The sequence below is a fragment of the Oncorhynchus mykiss genome, chromosome 5, assembly GCF_013265735.2.
Source record: "Oncorhynchus mykiss isolate Arlee chromosome 5, USDA_OmykA_1.1, whole genome shotgun sequence".
Taxonomy (NCBI): Eukaryota; Metazoa; Chordata; class Actinopteri; order Salmoniformes; family Salmonidae; genus Oncorhynchus; species Oncorhynchus mykiss.
Genome location: NC_048569.1, coordinates 36,864,043 through 36,888,289, shown reverse-complemented (window position 1 = coordinate 36,888,289; position 24,247 = coordinate 36,864,043). Strand labels below are relative to the sequence as shown.

Here is a 24,247-nt window from a genome sequence, read left to right as displayed (position 1 = left end):
GGCCTCGCCTCCATCTCATTGCAATCTGCTCATTCACACAGAACACAAACCGTGGCTGAGAATCCAGCTGATGTATTGGAAAGCCATAGAACTATACAGAGGGATATCCTCTCTCGATGGACAGATAGGGTGACCACATTGTGAGGGAAAGTCCTGCATTTTGGCCTTTTGTCCCACGACCAAACAATTATGTCCCAACACATTCAAACACCATTAATTTACGAAAAAGGTTGATTAGTCCTGTATTTCAGTCAGACATTCCAACCTGTCTATTTTGCAGCAGAGAGGAAGAGGTGAAGCGAGAGGTTTCACTCGCCAAAATCTGTCCAAAATAAGCCCAATGCGTTTCCGTGGGCTTATTTTGGAACTAAACTTGTCACCTGCCTTCCCGCAGGTGACATCCGTGAGCTTCTCGTCATTATATACATATCTCTATTTGCCTTCACGCTCCGCTTTTGACAAGATATACAGTACCAGTCAAAAGTTTGGACACACCTACTCATTCAAGCGTTTTTCTTTATTTTTACTATTTTCTACATTGTAGAATAATAGTGAAGACATCACAACTATGAAATAACACAAATGAAATCATGTAGTAACCAAAAAAGTGTTAAACAAATCAAAATATATTTTATATTTCAGATTCTTCAAAGTAGCCACCCATTGCCTTGATGACAGCTTTGCACACTCTTGGCATTCTCTCAACTATCTTCATGAGGAATGCTTTTCCAACAGTCTTGAAGGAGTTCCCACATATGCTGAGCACTTGTTGGCTGCTTTTCTTTCACTCTGCAGTCCAACTCATCCCAAACCATCTCAATTGGGTTGTGGTCGGGTGATTGTGGAGACCTGGTCATCTGACGCAGCACTTCCTCACTCTCCTTCTTGGTCAAATAGCCCTTACACAGCCTGGAGGTGTGTTTTGGGTCATTGTCCTGTCGAAAAACAAATGATAGTCCCACTAAGCACAAACCAGATCGGATGGCATGTTGCTGCAGAATGCTGTGGTAGCCATGCTGGTTAAGTGTGCCTTGAATTTAAAATAAATCACAGACAGTGTCACTAGCAAAACACCCCCACACCATCACACCTCCTCCTCCATGCTTCACGGTGGGAACCACAAAGGCGGAGATCATCCGTTCACCTACTCTGCGTCTCACAAAGACATGGCGTTGGAACCAAAAATCTCTAATTTGGACTCATCAGACCAAAGGACAGATTTCCACTGGTCTAATGCCCATTGCTATTGGTCCAAGCAAGTCCTTTAGTAGTGGTTTCTTTGCACAATGGGACAACTATGCATTGCCTCATGGGTCTCCCGGTCAGCTGTAACACAGCCTGGGATTGAACCCAGGTCTGTAATGACATTTACATTTTAGTCATTTAGCATACACTCTTATCAAGTGCAACTTAAAGTAGCAAGTGTAGACATTTTATCTCTAGTCCCCCATGGGAATCAAACCCACAACCCTGGCAATGCAAGCACCATGTTCTAACAAATGAGCTACACAGGACATCTTGTGATTGTGGTGCCTAAGACTGCTGAAGTCTTAAGGGTCTCTCTTCCAAGCTTAAAAGGATAAACATTTACATGCAACACCACGGGCCAGAAAAGGTTGAATACAGCACGAGTGAATGAGTTCTTTACATCTTTGTTAATTTACAATAAAACAGTTTTTTATCCGTGTTGACGGGCTCTTTGTTTAAAAGGGGAAACTCTTTTGTCGCATTTCCCGTGAGTGCCGCTGTCAGCTGGAGTACAGGGAATAATCTACACCGGGTAAAACGCAGGACAGAGGAGGTCAGCACTGCGGTGGGGTTGATTTGGATCAAATTCATTTGGTAAAAGAGGTGAGTTTGGATTTTACATTGTAGCGAGTTTTCTATAGTGTCAAATTCTCAATAATATAAGCTAAGCTAATGTTGGCGCAAGCGTCTAACGACAATAACAGAGTTATAATGGTTTGTTAGGCTAATATTATTGAATATTGTAAGAGCATTTATCACTATCTGCTTATATGCCCCCTTTATTTATCCTACAGTTCTGACTTGGTGTACAGGAAAAATACTGTAAGAACGGCCCATGTTCTGAATTCTGCCGCTCGTCATCCCCTTATGCCATAATTTGTACATTTCAATTGTCAGTAGAAACCACATTTGTTTAAGAAAGTCAGCCAAGGCTGAATGAACTGTTTCGTTGCCAGACAAGGCTCCACTGATAGGCAGGTATAGCAGCGGTAAGGATTCAGTCCATGGTACTGAAAAGAAAGCTCTGCTGTTGGGACAGCTTTATGTAGGACCTAACAGTGTGGTACACGTTTTGTCATTGTTACAGTGCAATTAATGTATTGTTTAGTGTTGTATAGTGGCTTTGCTGGCATGCATTTACATTTTTTTTTTATGTTGAGTTTGCCACACCAATATATATATTGCCACACTCCATGCTCATTAGTTGCGTCAATATATTTTCTGCTCACTCAATCTGGTTTTCAAAGTCTCCCTTCCTAACTGTTTTTCACTTGCTGAAACCAACCAAAAACGGTACCATGGCCAAGTATTCCCAGATGTTCATATAACAGCCAACATTTGGTCTCTCGTTTCTGTACGACCAAATTTTGCACGAGGCAAAGGATTAGCCTATAGGCCCCTGTCAATTATTTTCGGTGCAGCGGAAAGGGGATTTTTTGCTGCCCCAAAAACTATGAATGAAAGGTGACACTGTCCCGCAAAATCATCCCTTTGTCCCGCATTTGGGTATTTTAAATGTGGTCACTCTATACCAGTAACAATTTTAGTATGTAAATCTTGGTGGAGCAAACTCAAGAAGATGCATGCCAGCAAAGCCACTACACAACACAACATTAAACAATACATTAATTGCACTTTAAAGGCCACAAATGGTGCCCACAAACTGTTAGGGCCTAAATAAAGCTGTCTCAACAGCAGAGCTTTCTTTCCAGCACAATACAGTGAATCTTTACCACCGCTACACCTGGCTATCAGTGGAGCCTTGTCTGGCAGCGAAACAATTCATTCAGCCTCATTTACTGCCTTTTTAAAAAACATAGCTGACATGGCTAACCATATCTCCCTGGCATATAACATAATTTATGCAGCAGCATATAAGACATTTTTGGACTCACCTTGTGTGCGGCGGTCCTTTGTCAGCAAATTTAGTCATCAAAAAAAAGTTTACAATTGCGAGTTGGATGACCGTTCAAAACGGATTTTTCCAGTCTGGCCTCCTAGTTGCAATGCTTGCGGTTAGCCACTATCACCGATTCCTTCCAAACAACTCATTGTTGAATTTGCGATATCCAACTTGTTGTTTATGTCCAATGGCTGATATGTATTATCTATAATTTATCTTCATTATTTATCTTCACATGACAAGGATTTAAAAGGATTTGCCAGTAGATTGTCTACTTGGTTTATGATGATGATGGCTAGCTAAGATTTTGAAAGTATGATGTTCAGCCCAATCAAAGCTACTGTAGATGATTTGGAAGTGCCCTTCCAAGAAGGCTCAAGGTCATTGGCCACAAATAAAACGTGATTTTATTTGTGGCCTATGACCTTGAGCCTTCTCGGAAGGGCACTTCTAATGTAACTCTATGACACCCCCCAAAGGGCTAACATTCTTTATGTCTACCCTTACTAAAGGGGAGGGGGGGGGGTAATGTAGTGTCCCCATGAGTGACAGAACACTGAGCTAATCACGGTTCAATGCTGAGCCAATCATGCAATGCTCTTATTTTCTGCTGGCCAGCCCCACCACAACAGAAAGCACTGAGCTAGGCTGAAACACCTGCATTTGGAGCTGCCTGTTTGCATGTGGCTTTATTAACTCAATGATCCTCCCCAAAAATGTAATTTTTTGCAAACTGATATGTGACACGCATTAATGCCAAAATAACATGCAAAACAGGCAAGCCCCCCGAATTTAAAAAAAGGTGACGTCGCCACTGCCCTATGCACAGAATATGAGTGTTCAACTTCTGGGTCTATGTTCTTGCCTGGTGGGAGATGACGTCAGTTTATACAGTTCAACAACAACAATGACCACATGCACGGAACTGTGACATGTATTTATTTTGTTACAGTAAGCAAGGACAGTCATAACATGTATTCTATAATATGTTACTGTAGAGTAGACTGAGGTGGGAAGCAGAGACAAATGCAGTATGTTGGAAGCCATAGTGACTATAGCGGTTTGGATGAAGATCAATCCATTCTAGTGGACATTCATTTAGAGAGTTGTGACTGGATAGAGCCAGTCTAAACAGGCATTGACTTGTACTTGTATTTAAAGTGCGAACGAGTAAACAACAGTTTCTAGAGGACACCAGGTATGTCCAGAGCACTCACAAACACATACATCCACACCCACACAACTGTGCACACAGACAGACATAGACAACCACACGAGTGCACAAACAAGTACACACACACTATAAATCATTTATTTAAAACTTTATCTCTGCAGACTATTGTTGAGCTGCAGTAAACAGTCATGTCAGTTAAAAAAAATATACAAAATAATGCTCAAAATAAACACTGAACAGAACATCTAAAGAGAACAGGTGATGGACACCTGTAACATGCTTCTTCTGATCCTCATATTCACAATTCTGTCCATTTATGTGTGCAAACAGCAGTACAGAGGAAAGAAAAAACTAATTCATTCATCATCTCAATATTTTTGCCTTTCATTTGAACATGTAGGGCACATCTTATTTATTTATGGTACGATTCATAAATATAATCTTCCATATAACCAACGGTGGACGATGCACTCGAGAGATCATTCCGTTTTGCTTTGAGAAAAATGGTTAATCTCCTCAGCATCTGTCTCTGGTCACCTCTAACACGACCTGACAGAGGAGGCAATCAGTTCATCAGCTGCCCAAACCCTCCCCGACAGACAGACTGTGTGTCCTCTCCCCAGCTCCCAGCCCAGGGCAGCTCGACCCAGAACTCGCCGGCTGAGGCTCACTCAGAGGTTCACAGCCTCATCGGGGCTGCTCCACTTGGAAAATAAAAACTCTTCTTTGATGAATGGGATTCTGGTGAATTAAAACCATCTGTTCTGAAATTATAGCATTTAGTCAATGTTGTGTGTTGTGCAATAAAACACAGCAGCATATTTATGCAAACAAACCCTCCCACTGTGTGATCCAGTCTGCATGTGCTACATGAAAGTACCTCAAATACACAAGAAAAAAAGTACTTGACATTAGAAAGCCAAAACAGTCAGGTGAAATCTAATCTGTCTTGTTCCTGTTGTTTAAGATTCCTTTGCTCATAAATAATGACATTCGGAGGACGACACAGTAACAACGTCACTGCAGTTCCTAGGATAACAATGTCTGTACCAACAAAATAACTGTACATTTTCCTGAAACTGTCTTTAGCTCTCTGCAATCGGAACATACAAAGGGACAACACAACACAGTGTTTTCTCCTAGTGGGTGTTTTATGAAATTGGTGACCCCAAGCTTCTCCTGTCATGATGACGCATGCTGACACAGGAGGCAGCACTCAGGGCAAGGTGAGGGTACAGTAGGGTACAAAGATTTGTCAATAAACAATGCTGGCTCTGACCATTCACCTCTCACAGTAGTGCAGAGCCACATTCGTGGATACAACCTTCCCCCCAAGCTTCTCCCCAACACCCCACGCCTCCAGCTCCAGCTTATCCTCATCCTCTTCTCCTTCCTCCTCCTCCCTCTTTCCCCCCACCTCCTCTTCATACAGGCTGGGTTCTTCAATAGAGGTCTCCAGGGTATAACTACTATAGGCCTGCACCTCACTGTACTCATAGATTGTGGGCAGGCTACTCCGGAGGCCGAAGCGTCTGCGCAGGGCCACTAGGAGAGGCTGTGGCACGGTGAAGATGTCCACGTTGTTGCCCAGGTCCACCCAGGCCAGGCTGGGGAACTGCAGGGGGTTCTTCACCATCTCTGTCAGGTCCTTCAGCACGCCCACTGTCAGACGGTTGCCGTTGATGGCCAGGGTGGTGAGTTTGGGCATGGAGCCCAGGTGGGGTAGCAGCAGGCGCAGGCTCTCATCCTGCAGCTCGGTGAAGCTGAGGTCCACGGCCGACACAGAGTCGCCGTTACTTCGGAGGTAGAAGGCCACCCGGTGGATGTCTCGGCCAGACAGAGGGATGCCAGACAGGTTGACCACATCGTTGGTCAGTTTCTTCTTCAGTGTGGTTTTAAGACTGTGAAAGGAAAGACCAGAGACTGTTAGAAACTACACAGAGAATATAATTGAAAAGCCAATATTGTTTGCAAGTTGTTTTGGATCTCAGACTCTAGAGCACAGAATAGCCATTTAGTATACATGATAACAAAGCTGAGACCAAGCATCCTATATTGGCAGTTAGGTATCCTCTAGCGTGCAAAAACAAATTATCTTAACTTAATGATCCTGTCTTTATCGATGTACAGAGAGCCCTGTTATGGGGGACTATGGATGTTGTTTAACTTGACATGGGATCAGAGGTCCCACTGCAACCAGGCAGTAAAAACAGATTATAAGGGAACTGGGAGAATTGTTTTGAGAAGTGTTTTTGGTGAATGTCATATATTCGTGTGTGTTTCTCTCTCTCTCCCTCCCTTCTTCCTTCAGAACAGCCCAAAAAATGCCAAATGTCACTTTCCACAGGGCACGGCTGACATTGGCTATACTGTCCCTTTTCCACAGAGCTGTCAGTGGGCAAAGAGGCATCAAACTGGCACTACCGAGAACATGATTTACTCAACTCTATCTCTGCATATAGTAGAAGAGCAATCTGTTTTAAAAGAGGATGGGATCTGTGCTGATGGCAAATTAAGAATATGGCATTTAATGATCATACCAATCTTCAAATGACTGGACTAGTGAAATAAAAAATAAAAGTGTATGGAGAGTTCCAAGTGTATGGAGAGTTCCAAGTGTATGGAGAGTTCCAAGTGTATGGAGAGTTCCAAGTGTATGGAGAGTTCCAAGTGTATGGAGAGTTCCAAGTGTATGGAGAGTTCCAAGTGTATGGAGAGTTCCAAGTGTGGTGCTACTGGACCTTTGACACTGTCATGGTGAATAATCACATCCCTCACTAGCTCTGAGACTAGGCAGAATAGAAGCACTAAACAAAAACCTGCTCCCTGCCATTGTCTGATTAAAAATTCATTTAAAAGCTCCGAGGCAGCTGTACCGTGCGGAGGTGGCACTGGAGTGCAGGACTCTAGATTTGCAATGGAAGAATATGTTATGGATTTGGGGAGAGGGTTGAGCTCCTTTCTCTAGCCTCCAGTAGGACATTACAGTAGGAGGAAGTCAGGTGGAGGAAGTCTTTAAAACAATTGACAATGACAATGTGGGAATGGAGAGAGATTTACATACACACACAGCATTTCTGTAGTCCGCTGGGAGGATGTACTAGGTTACACTCCAGACGTGTATACATTAGCCCTTCTCTCTTTTTAGTCAGTCCTGCTTGCCTGGGGTTTGAACCCCATCTCCTCTTAGTCAGTCCTGTTTGCTTGGGGGTTTGAACCCCCTCTCCTCTTAGTCAGTCCTGTTTGCCTGGGGTTTGAACCCCATCTCCTCTTAGTCAGTCCTGTTTGCCTGGGGTTTGAACCCCATCTCCTCTTAGTCAGTCCTGTTTGCCTGGGGTTTGAACCCCCTCTCCTCTTAGTCAGTCCTGTTTGCCTGGGGTTTGAACCCCATCTCCTCTTAGTCAGTCCTGTTTGCCTGGGGTTTGAACCCACTCTCCTCTTAGTCAGTCCTGTTTGCCTGGGGTTTGAACCCCATCTCCTCTTAGTCAGTCCTGTTTGCCTGGGGTTTGAACCCCCTCTCCTCTTAGTCAGTCCTGTTTGCCTGGGGTTTGAACCCCATCTCCTCTTAGTCAGTCCTGTTTGCATGGGGTTTGAACCCCCTCTCCTCTTAGTCAGTCCTGTTTGCCTGGGGTTTGAACCCCCTCTCCTCTTAGTCAGTCCTGTTTGCTTGGGGGTTTGAACCCCCTCTCCTCTTAGTCAGTCCTGTTTGCCTGGGGTTTGAACCCCATCTCCTCTTAGTCAGTCCTGTTTGCCTGGGGTTTGAACCCCATCTCCTCTTAGTCAGTCCTGTTTGCCTAGGGTTTGAACCCCATCTCTTCTTAGTCAGTCCTGTTTGCCTGGGGTTTGAACCCCCTCTCCTCTTAGTCCGTCCTGTTTGCCTGGGGTTTGAACCCCATCTCCTCTTAGTCAGTCCTGCTTGCCTGGGGTTTGAACCCCCTCTCCTCTTAGTCCGTCCTGTTTGCCTGGGGTTTGAACCCCCTCTCCTCTTAGTCAGTCCTGTTTGCCTGGGGTTTGAACCCCATCTCCTCTTAGTCAGTCCTGTTTGCTTGGGGGTTTGCACCCCCTCTCCTCTTAGTCAGTCCTGTTTGCCTGGGGTTTGAACCCCCTCTTAGTCAGTCTTGCTTGCCTGGGATTTGAACCTCCTCTCCTCTCCCCTCCTGCTCCTAGGTTGTGTGGGAGCAGGAGCTTCATAAATGGGCTGCCTGTGGTCCTCACATCTGTCAGCCACTCTGCTCTGGAGCAGCCAGGGAAAGGCCTGCAGCAGCTAACTGGAGCTCAGATTTGTGAAGTTATTGATTCCTCGAGTGGGCTATAATTCAACTCCCTCTCTCTACTTCCTACTCTCGCTTTTCCTCGTTCCCCCGATCACCATCCATCCCGCACTCCCTTCCTCTGCAATCCCAGTCTGGGCTGTTTCAGGTTATTTTGCTCTGTATGTTGTAAGATCTATTTTTATCTTGCTACCCTTTTCGCTCTAACAACCCCTAAGGATTAGAATGGCAAGCTGATTTCCCCACAGAAATATAAGGTGTACTCTGCACCACCTCTATATGGTAATTAACGTCATTGGCATTGACTGGTTGCTCCTTCACTCTCCCCTCTAAATGCCAGGGAGCCCCATCTGTCTCTCCCTAGCTCTCCTCAGCAGAGTGGCTCTGGGGCTTTTGCTTTGTGCAAGATCTGCAAGATGTAGGCTACACTTTCTGAGCCAACAGAGCCATGCATCAACTTTCGTTTTGTGTTGTTCTGTATTTTGGCAGCTTGAGGGCTCAGAGGATGTGGGTATTTCCCAGTTCCTGCTGGAGAAGCCTGCTTTCTCTCCTCATTGTGTGGGCGGAAAGAGATAGGAAAGAGAGAAGGGGGAGTAGAGCGAAGGGGGGATAGGAAGAGAGAAAAAGAGAGTACAAAGAAAGAGCGAGAGAGCGAAAGAGTGAGAGAGAGAGATAAATAAAGAAGGAAAGAAAGAGCCTGTTCCAGTTCGACTGCGACGGGGCGTGTGGGTGGTGTAGGGCAATATTCTCTGTACTATTGTTTTAATGAGGCTGAGAAGCAGAGACGGTCTCAGACCGCCATCCAAATCCACTGCCTCCTAGCAAGGTGGGCAGAATGCCACCCACAGGCCTCCGCTTGGTTCAGACTTATGGGCACAACCAACCTTTCTCACTGCCCGTTACCATGAAAAGATAAAATAACTACAAATGTCTTCTCTCTTGTTCTAATTTAATGCACCCACTTTGCCTGTGGCCAGCAGTATCATTTTACTTGGACCTGCAGTTTCTACAACATAAACAAAGGACTTCAAAGGCAGCCAGATTCTGTCTGCATAATAAGCAAGATGCATCTCAAGAACACTGAGCTTTTCCTGTATTAGGTCTCATTTAACAGCAAATGAGCGAGGGATATCCATCTATCCACTCCAGCAAGAGGGATTTGATTATGCAGCACAGGAACCTAAATGAGAATGGAGTCCCCTTTGTAAAGATATTAGCTGGTTAAGTCCCTTATTTAGGGGACTTTGAGCAGTTCTGAACTGGTTCCGGACAACATTTTTGTGTACAGAGCTCTCTGTGAACGGCGCAACATCAATTGCTGTGAACTCCGTGAAAACTCTGGTTGTCCCTCATCTCATGCCGCTCTCCGCTTTCAGCTGAGATGCAGTATGTGAAATCTGACACCTCATTTACATAGGGAGCGACACGTCACATTTTCTGGCATAGCCAGACAAATGATCGATTTCCTCTGGCTGTGAACCTTGCAGCTCCGCTTGCAATACTGCATATGAAAAGGAGCCTAGCGATTACAGATAAAGTGGTCTCATCTCGCTGTAATGTTCTCAGATGGATTTAGAGCTCACAACATGAAGAACTACCAAATAATTTAGTCAAATTGAAACAAGACCACTTTCTCTTGGTCACCGAGGGATGAAATCCCTTTGTGCTTAAAGCTAAAATTATATAGAGTCATCAGCCATTTGAATGGCGAGAGATGGTGAGATTCTTCCAGAATGGTCCTGTATTTGGCTCCATCCATCTTCCCATCAATTTTAACCATCTTCCCTGTCCCTGCTGAAGAAAAGCAGGCCCAAACCATGATGCTGCCACCACCATGTTTGACAGTGGGGATGGTGTGTTCAGAGTGATGAGCTGTGTTGCTTTTACGCCAAACATAACGTTTTGCATTGTTGCCAAAAAGTTCAATTTTGGTTTCATCTGACCAGAGCACCTTCTTCCACATGTTTGGTGTGTCTCCCAGGTGGCTTGTGGCAAACTTTAAACAACACTTCTTATGGATATCTTTGAGAAATGGCTTTCTTCTTGCCACTCTTCCATAAAGGCCAGATTTATGCAATATACGACTGATTGTTGTCCTATGGACAGAGTCTCCCACCTCAGCTGTAGATCTCTGCAGTTCATCCAGAGTGATCATGGGCCTCTTGGCTGCATCTCTGATCAGTCTTCTCCTTGTATGAGCTGAAAGTTTAGAGGGACGGCCAGGTCTTGGTGGTTTTGCAGTGGTCTGATACTCCTTCCATTTCAATATTATCGCTTGCACAGTGCTCCTTGGGATGTTTAAAGCCTGGGAAATCTTTTTGTATCCAAATCCGGCTTTAAACTTCTTCACAACAGTATCTCGGACCTGCCTGGTGTGTTCCTTGTTCTTCATGATGCTCTCTGCGCTTTTAACGGACCTCTGAGACTATCACAGTGCAGGTGCATTCATACAGAGACTTGATTACACATAGGTGGATTGTATTTATCATCATTAGTCATTTAGGTCAACATTGGATCATTCAGAGATCCTCACTGAACTTCTGGAGAGAGTTTGCTGCACTGACGGTAAAGGCGCTGAATAATTTTGCACGCCCAATTTTTCAGTTTTTGATTTGTTAAAAAAGTTTGAAATATCCAATAAATGTCGTTCCACTTCATGATTGTGTCCCACTTGTTGTTGATTCTTCACAAAAAAATACAGTTTTATATCTTTATGTTTGAAGCCTGAAATGTGGCAAAAGGTCGCAAAGTTCAAGGGGGCCGAATACTTTCGCAAGGCACTGTAGTATATGGGACTGATTTAAATAAGTTTTGTTTAATTAATTTTATTCAAATTATTTTGTTTCTAACCCTCTGGGTTTCCATTAGGATAGATCGGAAAATATGGCACTGTATAACGTGACAGTCGGGAGTAGGCTACAGTACTTGGCTATTTAGCTAAAGAATTGTTGTGCGGGCATGTGGGAGGCCGGGGTTGAATTCCGTGATGCGGAGGAAGGACTAGGCTGTCCTTGTAAATAAACATTTGTTCTTAACTGACTTGCCTAGGTAAGTAAAGGTTGCACTAAGAGCATAACATTTATACACCCTAATTTTATAATTGTAGTATAACCAATATTCAAACAGAGATTCAGTGAAAATAAAAATGTCATTGATTTATCAAGACCAGCAGTGCAAAACAGTGCTAAAATAGTTGAAGGCACGGTTATCTGTAGCAACACATTTTGCATTGCGATGTGGTGACGGGGGCTCCACTCCGGAGCAAAGTATCAAAATACAGAGAGGTGCTGGTAAAGGTATATTGTCCTGCTAATAGCCCATAATGGGCTATTATAATACATACATGGGGTCCATAACTAAATATTGTTTATTTTGAAAGAGTATTTTTATCATTATTTCATTAACAAAAGCATAAAGATGCCATTATTAGTTACATTGTTTTAGTTTGAATGTGCGGACTGGCACTAAGCACAGCGGAAATGTTTCCCTAGTCAGGGCCACTAATAGTGCAATGCCCCTTAAAGTGTTGCTCTGTGCTAGCAGTGTGGCGGGGTGGGGGTCCACCCTCCCTCCCCCTCCCTTCCCCATGGGCTAGGTCTGTCTTCTGTGCGCGGCTCTGTGGCCCATCCTGTGCCCCCTGCCCTTCTGCCTTGAACCTTGCGTGCTTTCAGTGGATACAGCTGGAGAACTGCAAGGCAAAACCATTGTGCGCCACTCGGGAGCCATGATATATTGTCCTGCTAATAACAGGTGTCACGTTTTGACCTTTATTCCCTTGTTTTGTCTTTATTTAGCATGGTCAGGGCATGTGTTGGGGTGGGCAGTCTATGTTAGTTTTTCTATATTTTCTATTTCTGTGTTTGGCCTGATATGGTTCTCAATCAGAGGCAGTCTATCGTTGTCCCTGATTGAGAACCATATTTAGGTAGCCTGTTTTCCTTTGTTTTGTGGGTGGTTATTTTCAGTCTTTGTGTGTCACCAGATAGAACTGTTTCAGTTTTCAATTTGTTGTTTTGTTTTTGAAGTGTTCAGTTTCATTAAAAGAAAGATGAACACTTACCACGTTGCGCTTCGGTCCAATCCTTCTTTCACTTCTGAATGCCGTTACAACAGGGTTAATCATAAATCTGTGAAAATATCCAATGGGCTTTTATATAATTCTAAATGAATAATAATAATCATCGCTTTGTTTAAAAAATAACATTATTTTGGAGATGATTTTGTTTTCAAATAACGGAAAATGAGTGAGAAACAGGCCATGCGGTGAGACATTGTTACTAGTTGGTAAATAAAGCCAGTTTGTTATTTAGAAGTATTTATGCTAACATCTCACCATTACCAATAACAGTACCAATAATGTAATCATTGCGTGCTAGGAATATGGGACCAAATACTAACATTTTGTGTCAATAATTTGGAACCCTACCGTGTTTTTATTACATCTGAAACAAATGTCTTTCTCTGAGCAATTAGTATAAACAAATATAACTAGAAAGCACTTCAATAATTTCAAGCCCTATTTTGTTGAATAGGAAGAAAAAAAATCATATGATTTTCACATTTTCACTGTGTTCTTGAGCTTCTGTCCTCAAAAGTGACTCCACCTCAGCAATTCAATCTTTCTGGCAGTATAAGCATTACTTGGTATTGTTTACGGCCCTCTCATGATAACAAAAGGATTGGTTATGTCTATTTATGTGGAAATATACATTTTGAAATTACATTTAACAGGTTAACATTTAACAGCTGCTCTGGCTGATTGCCTTTCATAGCTGTTCTTTCCTATAGGAAATAATCCTCTTTTTAATATGGATGTCTATGGGCACTCATTCTCATTATATGACAATCTATGTTATCTATTGAGGAATAGGGCTGAGTCTACGGTAAAATATCCTCAAACACTGGTGTATAAAGCTGAGATGGTAGGCCAGAACTAAAGACAGATCTTTATCAGCTTCAAAAGCTCTGAACAAACAATCCATTCAGTGAAATAGGGCGAGGCCATCACCTGTGATTTAGTGTCAGTTTAAACAGCTCTGGGTTGAGATCATACAGGCTAAGTTATGGCAACATCCATTTCAAGACCTGCCGCCACAAATCCAGAGATTTACAGAGCGGGCCGCGACAGCACAGATAGCATGACGTCAACTCATGTCTCAGCCAGAGGAGCTCTCTTCATGCAACCCCTATTCCCTATTTCAGCGCACATCAGCATTCATGTGAATTTGTATTCAGGATGTTGGTTAGCATGTGTATTTGTGTACTGTGTAAGTGTTGCTTTTAAACTCTGGTAGTTGAGTTCATTCTGGTCACTTAAAACTCTTCCTGGCTGTGGTGATAGCAACTCCAGTAAAGACCTTAGCGGACCCATTGATGTATTTCTTTACCTTCACCGTTTCTCATCCTCTCCTTTAATCTCTACCACTCTACTACTGTCTGTCAGGGTCATTTTAGACCCATTGAGGCTAATGGCTATGTTCAGTGTAGCTGCTCTCCTGGTGGACAGAAGGTAAGTGGTCATAAACGTTGGCCTTCTTTGTCCCTCCCAATTATTTCTCCCTGGGAAAACCCTGGCACCACTTAACTCTCTCAAGGTACGCAACCTATCTTGAAATGGGAAAGTGGGGGATGAACATTTCTGTCACCATTAAAAACTTGATTTGGAAAGAAATGTGGTGAACTTTTACCAGACACTTTTCGCACAACACCTAAAGCGGCTGGGGGTGGGAGGTGAGTTATAAATGCAAATGTCGAAGGAATCTTGAAATCTGTCCAACCACATAGAATACACATTCCCCTTCATCTACCCCCATAAATCAGCATAGAGAGCCTGGGAGTAAAGTTATAGTGTTTCAGTGGATATAGACTAATTCCTACTGACCAGTTTTTGTGCACTTCAATATCCAAATCTACTCTAAATGGTGGGATGACTCAGTCTCATATGGTAAATGTAAGGAGTTGCCGTGATGGATGTGGACTTACAGAAACTCACACTTAGTCATTTACCAGACACTCTTATCCAGAGCGACTTACAGGAAAAATTTGGGTTAAGTGCATTGTTCAAGGGCACAGACAGATTTTTCACCTAGTCGGCTCAGGGATTCAAACCTGTGACCTTTTGGTTACTGGCCCAACACTCTTAACTGTTAGGCTACCTGCCAACGTAGCAGGTCACTCCAGCAATATGCTCGAAAAGGTGCTCAGGCATAAATAATATGCACTATGTGAGTCTCTCAGGGAACTGGGTCTAACTAGGTAATACTAATTAGAATCCTCCAGGCGGTTACACTTCAGCTGAGCAATGCAAAGACACACGTGACTCATGTCAGCCGAATTAAATAAAGGCACTTGAGAAATATTGGATGTGGATGCTATCCCAGAGGCCCGGTGGATCCAGCTGGATCAATGTCTGCTTCATCAACACTTTGGTCCTGAGTTGTTTATTCAGGATATGGGTATCTGTATTATGGTCTGGGTTTGGTCTGGGTATCTGTATTATACATGGATATTATTTATTTAACTAGGAACAAATTCTTATTTTCAATGATGGCTCAGTCTCATATGGTAAATGTAAGGAGTTGCCGTGATGGATGTGGACTTACAGAAACTCACACTTAGTCATTTACCAGACACTCTTATCCAGAGCGACTTACAGGAAAAATTGGGGTTAAGTGCATTGTGTGTGGGTCATCAGGGCAGAACGACAGACCTTGTCAGCTCAGGGGTTTGAACTTGCAACCTTCCAGTTACTAGTCCAACACTCTAACCACTAGGCTACCCTGCCGCCCCATTATACATGATGGATGGTCTGGGTATCTGTATTATACATGATGGATGGTCTGGGTGTCTGTATTAAACATGATGAATGGTCTGGGTATCTGTATTATACATGATGGATGGTCTGGGTGTCTGTATTAAACATGATGGATGGTCTGGGTATCTGTATTATACATGATGGATTGTCTGGGTATCTGTATTAAACATGATGGATGGTCTGGGTATCTGTATTAAACATGATGGATGGTCTGGATATCTGTATTAAACATGATGGATGGTCTGGGTATCTGTATTATACATGATGGATTGTCTGGGTATCTGTATTAAACATGATGGATGGTCTGGGTATCTGTATTAAACATGATGGATGGTCTGGATATCTGTATTAAACATGATGGATGGTCTGGGTATCTGTATTAAACATGATGGATGGTCTGGGTGTCTGTATTAAACATGATGGATGGTCTGGGTATCTGTATTATACATGATGGATGGTCTGGATATCTGTATTATACATGATGGATGGTCTGGGTATCTGTATTAAACATGATGGATGGTCTGGGTGTCTGTATTAAACATGATGGATGGTCTGGGTATCTGTATTATACATGATGGATTGTCTGGGTATCTGTATTAAACATGATGGATGGTCTGGGTATCTGTATTAAACATGATGGATGGTCTGGATATCTGTATTAAACATGATGGATGGTCTGGGTATCTGTATTATACATGATGGATTGTCTGGGTATCTGTATTAAACATGATGGATGGTCTGGGTATCTGTATTAAACATGATGAATGGTCTGGATATCTGTATTAAACATGATGGATGGTCTGGATATCTGTATTAAACATGATGGATGGTCTGGATATCTGTATTAAACATGATGGATGGTCTAGGTTGGCTGAGCCTTGTGAGAACCAGGGCTTTCTGCTAACTAATCTATTCTTTCAACACCAAACCAGGTATGGAATTCTCTCGTTGTTCTGTATGTTGTTCTTTCTTTCAGTCTGTGTCATGTCTATTGGCGAGATAGGGCACAGATTCCCAGGCCTGGGTGGTTTTAAAAGGGGACACCACAGAGAAGCTTTTCAGAGTGAAAATATTTGACTACATTTTAGTACTGCTGCTGGGCCCGTTGCACAAATGGATGTGCATGCAGTGATTTAGAACTTCGCCACAGGGCCTTGGAAGCTAACATTCAGCAACATGTTTGGTTTGAGCCAAGCTATCATTCCGATTGGGCACGCATATGAACATACACACACAGGCTTTCACCCTTAAACCCACCGCTAAGTACGTCTCTTCCAACAGCCTCTGAAGGAGTCCTATCCTCCCACCAACCCTTCATGATCCAGCTCTATGAGACCCCCCAGGCTTCTCCACAGGTGTATGCCAGGGTTGCTTTAATTAGCCCAGAGAAGGGCACTGAGGTCTCAGAGGGAGGGGAGGAGCAGACTGTATCAGTGCCAACCAACGCCTCCTTCCCTCCACTAATACGCCAATCAGCCACTTCTCATGGGCCCTCCTGACACCAGCACGCCACCGGGTTCCCCTAACACAGGCTGGAGTGGCAGCTCAGCTCAGTGTGGAACAACACGCATCACAACACAACAACTTGAGGGATCAGAACACAACATGAAGGAACACACGTACAATAACACAATTCCAGGTAAAGCAAAGCCATGAACTATAAACCGTAATAACCTTTCTCCCACACTCGCTGTTTCCCTTGCTCTCCTACCTAATAGGATCTACTGTATCTGTACTAAGTTCACAAAGGTCGTTATTTTCATTGAATGTATAAAGTGAATAATTGACAGTTGCTTACTCAGTATCTGGAGCTACAAAACCCTGGATCATTGTTATTCTAACTTCCGCAACGCATATAAGGCCCTCCCCCGGGGGGATTTTCGGAAAAGCTGACCACGACTCAATTTTGTTGCTTCCAGCCTACAGACAGAAACTAAAACAAGAAGCTCCCGCGCTCAGGTCTGTTCAACGCTGGTCCGACCAATCTGATTCCACGCTTCAAGACTGCTTCGATCACGTGGATTGGGATATGTTCCGCATTGCATCCAACAACAACATTGACGAATACGCTGATGCAGTGAGCGAGTTCATTAGAAAGTGCATCGGCGATGCTACACCCACAGCAACGTTTAAAACATTCCCAAACCAGAAACTGTGGATTGATGGCAGCATTCGCGCGAAACTGAAAGCACAAACCACTGCTTTTAATCAGGGCAAGGTGACCGGAAACATGACCAAAATACAAACAGTGTAGCTATTCCCTCCTCACTGCAATCAAACAAGCTAAGTGTCAGTATAGAGACAAAGTAGAGTCACAATTCAACGGCTCAGACACAAGAGGTATGTGGCAGGGTCTACAGTTAATCACGGATTACAAAAAGAAAACCAGCCCCGTCGCGGACTAGGATGTCTTGCTCCCAGACAGACTAAATAACTTTTTTGCTCGCTTTGAGGACAATACAGTGCCACTGACACGGCCCGCTACCAAAACCTGCGGCCTCTCCTTCACTGCAGCCGACGTGAGTAAAACATTTAAACGTGTTAACCCTCGCAAGGCTGAAGGCCCAGACGGCATCCCCAGCCGTGTCCTTAGAGCATGCGTAGACCAGCTTGCTGGTGTGTTTACGGACATATTCAATCAATCCTTATCCCAGTCTGCTGTAGCATTTCGCTACACTCGCATTAACATCTACTAACCATGTGTATGTGACAAATAACATTTGATTTGATTTGATTTACAGGTGTTAAGACATATTTCTGTGAGTATGTATTCTACACTCGTAGAAAAATCTTGTGCTATCTATAACATAAAAGGGTTGTTTGGCTGTCCTCATAGGAGAACCCTTTGAAGAACCATTTTCTGGTTCCAGGTAGAACCCATTTTGGTTCCATGTAGAACCCTTTCCACAGAGTGTTCTACATGGAACCCAAGAGTTCAACCTGGAACCAAAAATAGTTATCCTATGGGGACAGCCAAAGAGCTTGGAACCCTTTTTTCTAAGAGTGTATGAAAAAACAAAAACTATTCCAGAAGTTTATTATTTGCCATGTTTTCAGTTTCCATGGAAAAGAGTTTGCGTTACATAACTGTAACTGGACACCAGGAAGAGTCGCTGCTGCTTTATCCTGATAAAATACTGAATACTAAATCATGGAAGACTGCGCGCCTGTCTGCAATGTCAAGGCCCGGTTATGAAACCAACATTAATGTGCAGCGTTGCAAAGGGACACAGTGGTGCTTGATGGTAGTTGGGAGGCAATGGGGATTTGCTCTGTGTAAACGTCAGACCAGGCAGCAACAAAAATACTCTTTGATTCATTCTTCAGGTTTTCTCTCCTTCCATATTTTCCTGTAATCCCCAATGTTTTTTTCTATGCAAGGCCCAAATCAAAAGCTCTAATATCAGATCAATTTGTTTTCACAGATATAATCAATGGATCACAACCACAGGGAATGTGGATATCCTAATTTAGAATTTGGCTAACAGAGCAAAAATGCTGTAGGTAATCAAGGTCATTCTTGCAGGTACATGTGGTGTGGGAGAGCCCTACCACTCAGAGGGGAGTATGTGGTGTAGATGTCTCCCACACTATCTCCAGAGGTAGTGTGGGCGACATCTCTTCAAGAGAGATTTGAATCTAGATCCGTCTCTTTAGACCACACAAGTATCTCTCCTTAGTTTGTGTCGTCAAAGAAGTGTAGTGTAAAGAGGCCCTACGATGCTGGGCTCATTGGGAAATGTGCCATTCATTATGGATAAGGACCATGGATGACTCCTTAAGTTTCTCTACAAGGTGGAGGCTACACATTTTTTTAACAATTATTTTACCAGGTAAGTTGATTGAGAAAACATTCTCATTTACAGCAATCACCTGGTGGAATAGTTACAGGGGAAACTACAAACTGGGGATGATTAGGTGACCATGATGGTATGAAGGCCAGATTGGGAATTTAGCCAGGACACCAGGGTTAACACCCCTACTCTTACTACAAGTGCCATGGGCTTTTTAGTGACCATAGTGAGTCAGAACACCTGTTTAACGTCCCATCCAAAAGACAGCAACCTACACAGGGCAATGGGATATATTTTTTAGACCAGAGGAAAGAGTGCTTCCTACTGGCCCTCCAACACCACTTCCAGTAGCATCTGGTCTCTCATCCAGGGACCAAAACTGCTTAACTTCAGAAGCAAGCCAGCAGTGGGATGCAGGGCGGTATGTTGCTGGCAAAGAACAATGAGAGATTGATTGGATCACCTAGCGTATACAAGAAACTAGACCGACTACTTAATCTATGAGAGGAGGAGACTTTTATACCCAATCAAATGGGTAGGGGAGGGACAACATGAGGCAATGTTCACAGATAAGGTACTTACAATGACATACCACTCTGTTACCTGCTAAGACATTTCCCTTTTTCATCCTCTATTTCATTCTAAGTAAGCATTTCACTCGACTCTAAAAGGAAGTCTATATTTAGATGTATATTTTCCTCCCACATGTTGTTTACTCATTTCACCTCCTTTTCTCACCTTGAGCATGTCTCTCAGGTTATTAAAGGGTCAGGAGGGATGAGTCAGAGTTGTCATGATCTTTTTGTAGAGAGACCTCAGGGGATGCCTGCCGAGACTCCCTGGAAATAGGTTAAACACAATGAAACAGCCGACACTGGGGAAACAGGCAGATGAGGGATGTAAATAAATAAATGAAGTAGAAGTGCTTCAGTATCATGAACAACTTTGTCCTAGACTCACAAGTCTACTGGAGTCACTGAACAATGGTAACGACACAACAGGTAGTGGTAGCAATAGAATGACAGAACGCTGTTGTGCTCCTGAGCAGGGTAGCTAATTAACCTGAACTGCCTGAGTAAACCAACGTCAACTTGTATACAATACTGCATGCTTAGCTGAACAAGCAAGCCAATGAAAAGCATACTACAATGTCCTTGTGAGTGTATGAGTGAATTCAAGGGACAAAAATAGGCAAGAAAGACCGATTAAGTTACATTGCATGGGATGTGCAAAAGTAACCTTGGCAGTATCTTTTTCTTCGCACTGTATCAAGTCGTTTCACACCTTTGGATCAGTGTGAAATTGACAGTCAATCAAACGGGGCTTGACACGTGCTGAGTTGACTGAAATCCTACCTACTCCACCTGCCTTGGATAAACCTGTTACCTCATGTCACAGCCAGAGTGTATGTGGAAGTGTCTAGATGTGTGGGTGTGTGGGTGCAAAGGTTTGTGTGTGCAAAGGTAAGAGTGCCAGCAGTGTGCTAGGGATAGCAGTGAGGAACAGGCTGTCAAATGGTTGGTACTATATGTAGCCGTGTCGTCTGATTCTGTAGCCTGTGTCTGGGTCAGATATCAGAGCCCCTGGTGGACAGCCTCACGTGTAGCAGACAGATGGAGTCAGAGTGGATATATTCACCCACATGCACAGCTGTTAAGACCTGTGCGAGGTCAGTACAGGTGCATTCAAGCTGGGACCGAGAGACTGAAAAAGAGCTTCTATCTCAAGGCCATCAGACTGCAAAACAGCAATCACTAACTAAGAGAGGCTGCTGCCTAGATAGAGACTCAAATCACTGGCCACTTTAATAAATATATCACTAGTCACTTTAAACAGTGCCACTTTAATAATGTTAACATATCTAACATGACTCATCGCAAATGTATATATTGTACATTATACCATCTATTGCACTTACCCTATGCCGCTAGGCCATCGGTCATCCAGATATTCATACAGTTGAAGTCGGGAGTTTACATAACCCTTAGCCAAATACATTTAAAGTTTTCAGTTTTTCACAATTCCTGACATTTAATCCTAGTAAAAATTCCCTGTTTTAGGATCACCACTTTATGTGAAATGTCAAAATAATAGTAGAGAGAATGATGCATTTTAGCTTTTATTTCTTTCATCACATTCCCAGTGGGTCAGAAGTTTACATACACTCAATTAATATTTGGTAGCAGTGCCTTTAAATGGTTTAACTTCTTTGGGGTACCCCCCCTTCTTCTCAATTTCCACCTAAAGACTTTCCCTAATCTAACTGCCTGTATGTAGCTCAGGCCCAGAAGCAAGGATATGCATATTCTTGGTGTCATTTGAAAGGAAACACTCTGAATTTTGTGGAAATGTGAATTGAATGTAGGAGAATATAACACAGTAGATCTTGTTGAAGAAAATACAAGGAAATAAACATACATTTTCTGTTTTTATTGTTGCTGCATCCTCTTTCAAAGGAACAAGAACAGCCAAACATACAGATAGGATGCTGAGGATGATTTGAATGAAGAACATAAGATGGCAACATTAGTTTGGCAAAGTTTTAGACAGGTAACTTCAAAAATGAGCGAGCTACATGACATTGAGCATGAAGTCACCCAGGTGTCCCACCCACACAAATGTACCCAAATGTACCCAAGTGGCCAAATTGGTACAGTGATACATTTGGAAGGAAAGAACTATATAAAAATACATAAATGCTATTCTAACACACCCCCAAAAAATATATATTAAAAATAAATAAATAATAATAATTAAACATAAACAAATATCAAGGGTAACTATTTACACATTTTCTATTTACAATATTGTCAAGACCCTCAGTCCTCTACACAATATTGTGCTGCTGGTGCCATGGCCCATAGCAGTCTCTTTCTGCTGTAAAGCAGAGGCTTACTGAACAGGTGGTGCTGGTGATGGGGAATTTCCTGTGACAAAGGGCACAACGACGTCTCCCTACTGTGCCCTTTTTTTGCCCTAAGGAACATTCATGCCTGCAGAGATGAATCTGGGCAGGTGAACACCACTGGTTGGAGCAGAAGGGACAGAGGTAGAGGGGACAGAAGGTGCTGCAGTAGACTTGCTGTAGCTAGCAAGCTCCTGGATGAGCAGCTCCCTGAAGGCTAGCTGTGAGATGGGGGGCTGTCCACAGCTCTTGGCCATTTCCTTCTGGAGGATGAAGGCATTCACCACAGCAATATCAATGAAATTATAGAAAAATGTCTTGTACCATTTCATGGTCTTGTGGACAACATTGTAGTATCCTATCAGTGCATCTGACAGGTCCACACCTCCCATGCCCTTGTTGTAGTCCTTCACAGCAGCTGGAATGGGGACATTTTTTGTGGTCCATGCCCTGCTACCGTCCTTCACACGCCTGACGACTTGATCGCCACTGAAGGACTTGTGGATAGTTGTGCACATGACCACCTCTCTGGTATCCATCCACTTTACAAAGAGCAGGCCATTTTCACGAATCCATCGCATGGTACCCCGCTCAGCCCGCTTAGGCATGTCGTTCACCTTTGTTTTTGGAAAGCCCACTCTGTTGGTCCGAATGGTGCCACAAGCCCACACATCGCGCTTCCTCTGCTCTGTAAACAGAATAGGGCTTGTGTAGAAGTTGTCCACAAACAGTTTGTAGCCTTTCCCCAGCAGTTGAAAATCCAATAACTCCATAACGGAATCAGAACTCCGTCCATTACCGGTAGCAAAACTGAAAGATTTATCTTCCTGAAGCAACTCCGTCTCGCTTTCTCTATAAATGTCCTCTATAATTTGGGTTAAATCTGTATACCTAGACTTTGTTTTAGCATTTCCTGATTTATTCACCATAATTTAAATATATAAACTTGCCGAAAATGCTATTGACTCTGTACTGCTATGCGTAACACTCGTGGCTCCGTCAAGTAGGATTTGCAATGGCGAATGAACTTCTTTTACGCCAGAGTTTACAACAAAGGCTGGTCTTCGAACGTATAACCATTACATATTGCCGTTTACCCCAGCTCATTGGCTATCTTCCAAGCTAGATTTCAAGATGATCAGTGGTCATTGGGCCAAAATACAGTCAATCAACGATAGACCGGTCCTACCATTGGTGCGCAATGAGGTCATTGATTGGTGTCTTCAAATCGGTTTGTTTCGGTCAATACGTCCCGGGGAAAGAACCATCAAGTATGGATGTGTTAATAACAACCAGTGGATTGCAATGAAATCAACCATGACTGGATAAACGTTTGTTTAGTGTGTGTAATTACCACGAACGCTTCGTCCAAAGTTGAATGAGACGGAAATCACGACGCAAGCGGTTTACAAATGTTTCATGTTAGGCTATAAAAATGGATGTTATCAAACAAAATGAACATTCACTGTGTAGTTAGGACACTTGGCATTGCCACCAGAGGAAGATCTTCAAAGGTAAGCAATTTATTTTATTGTTATTCCCGCTTCCGTGACGCTAATGCTTGGTTGGAAAATGCTAGTAATACTTGTGTGTGCGGGGTGCTGTCCTCAGAAAATCGCATGGTTTGCTTTCGCAGTAAAGCCTTTTTGAAATCTGACACAGCGGCTGGAATAATAAGATGTTCATCTTTTAAATGATGTAAGATACATGTATTTCCAAGAATGTTTAATATAACGAATGGTGTATTTAGAATGTTAGCGCTCTGCAGTTTAACCGGATGTTGGCCTGGTGGGACGTTAGCGTCTCACCTACCCTAGAGAGGTTAACTTGGGTCAAACGTTTCAAGTAGCCTTCCACAAGCTTCCCACAATAAGTTGGGTGAATTGTGGCCCATTCCTCCTGACAGAGCTGGTGTAACTGAGTCAGGTTGGTAGGCTTCCTTGCTCGCACACGCCTTTTCAGTTGTGCCCACAAATTTTCTATAGGATTGAGGTCAGGGTTTTGTGATGACCACTCCAATACCTTGACTTTGTTGTCCTTAAGTAATCTTTGGAGGTACATCCACAGGTACACCTCCAATTGACTCAAATTATGTCAATTAGCCTATCAGAAGCTTCTAAAGCCATGACATAATTTTC

General features: G+C 43.2%; 1 protein-coding gene across 1 annotated transcript in view; it reads right to left on the bottom strand.

Annotated features, from left to right (window-relative positions):
- Nucleotides 1-5,064: 5,064 nt before the first annotated feature.
- The window catches only part of lrrc75bb (leucine rich repeat containing 75Bb), a 54,750-nt gene continuing 35,567 nt past the window's right edge, over nucleotides 5,065-24,247 (bottom strand). The window contains exon 4 of the mRNA XM_021602661.2: nucleotides 5,065-6,226. Within this exon, the coding sequence (XP_021458336.1) occupies nucleotides 5,608-6,226 (619 nt within the window). The 3' untranslated portion in view covers nucleotides 5,065-5,607. The remainder of the gene's footprint in view (nucleotides 6,227-24,247) is intronic.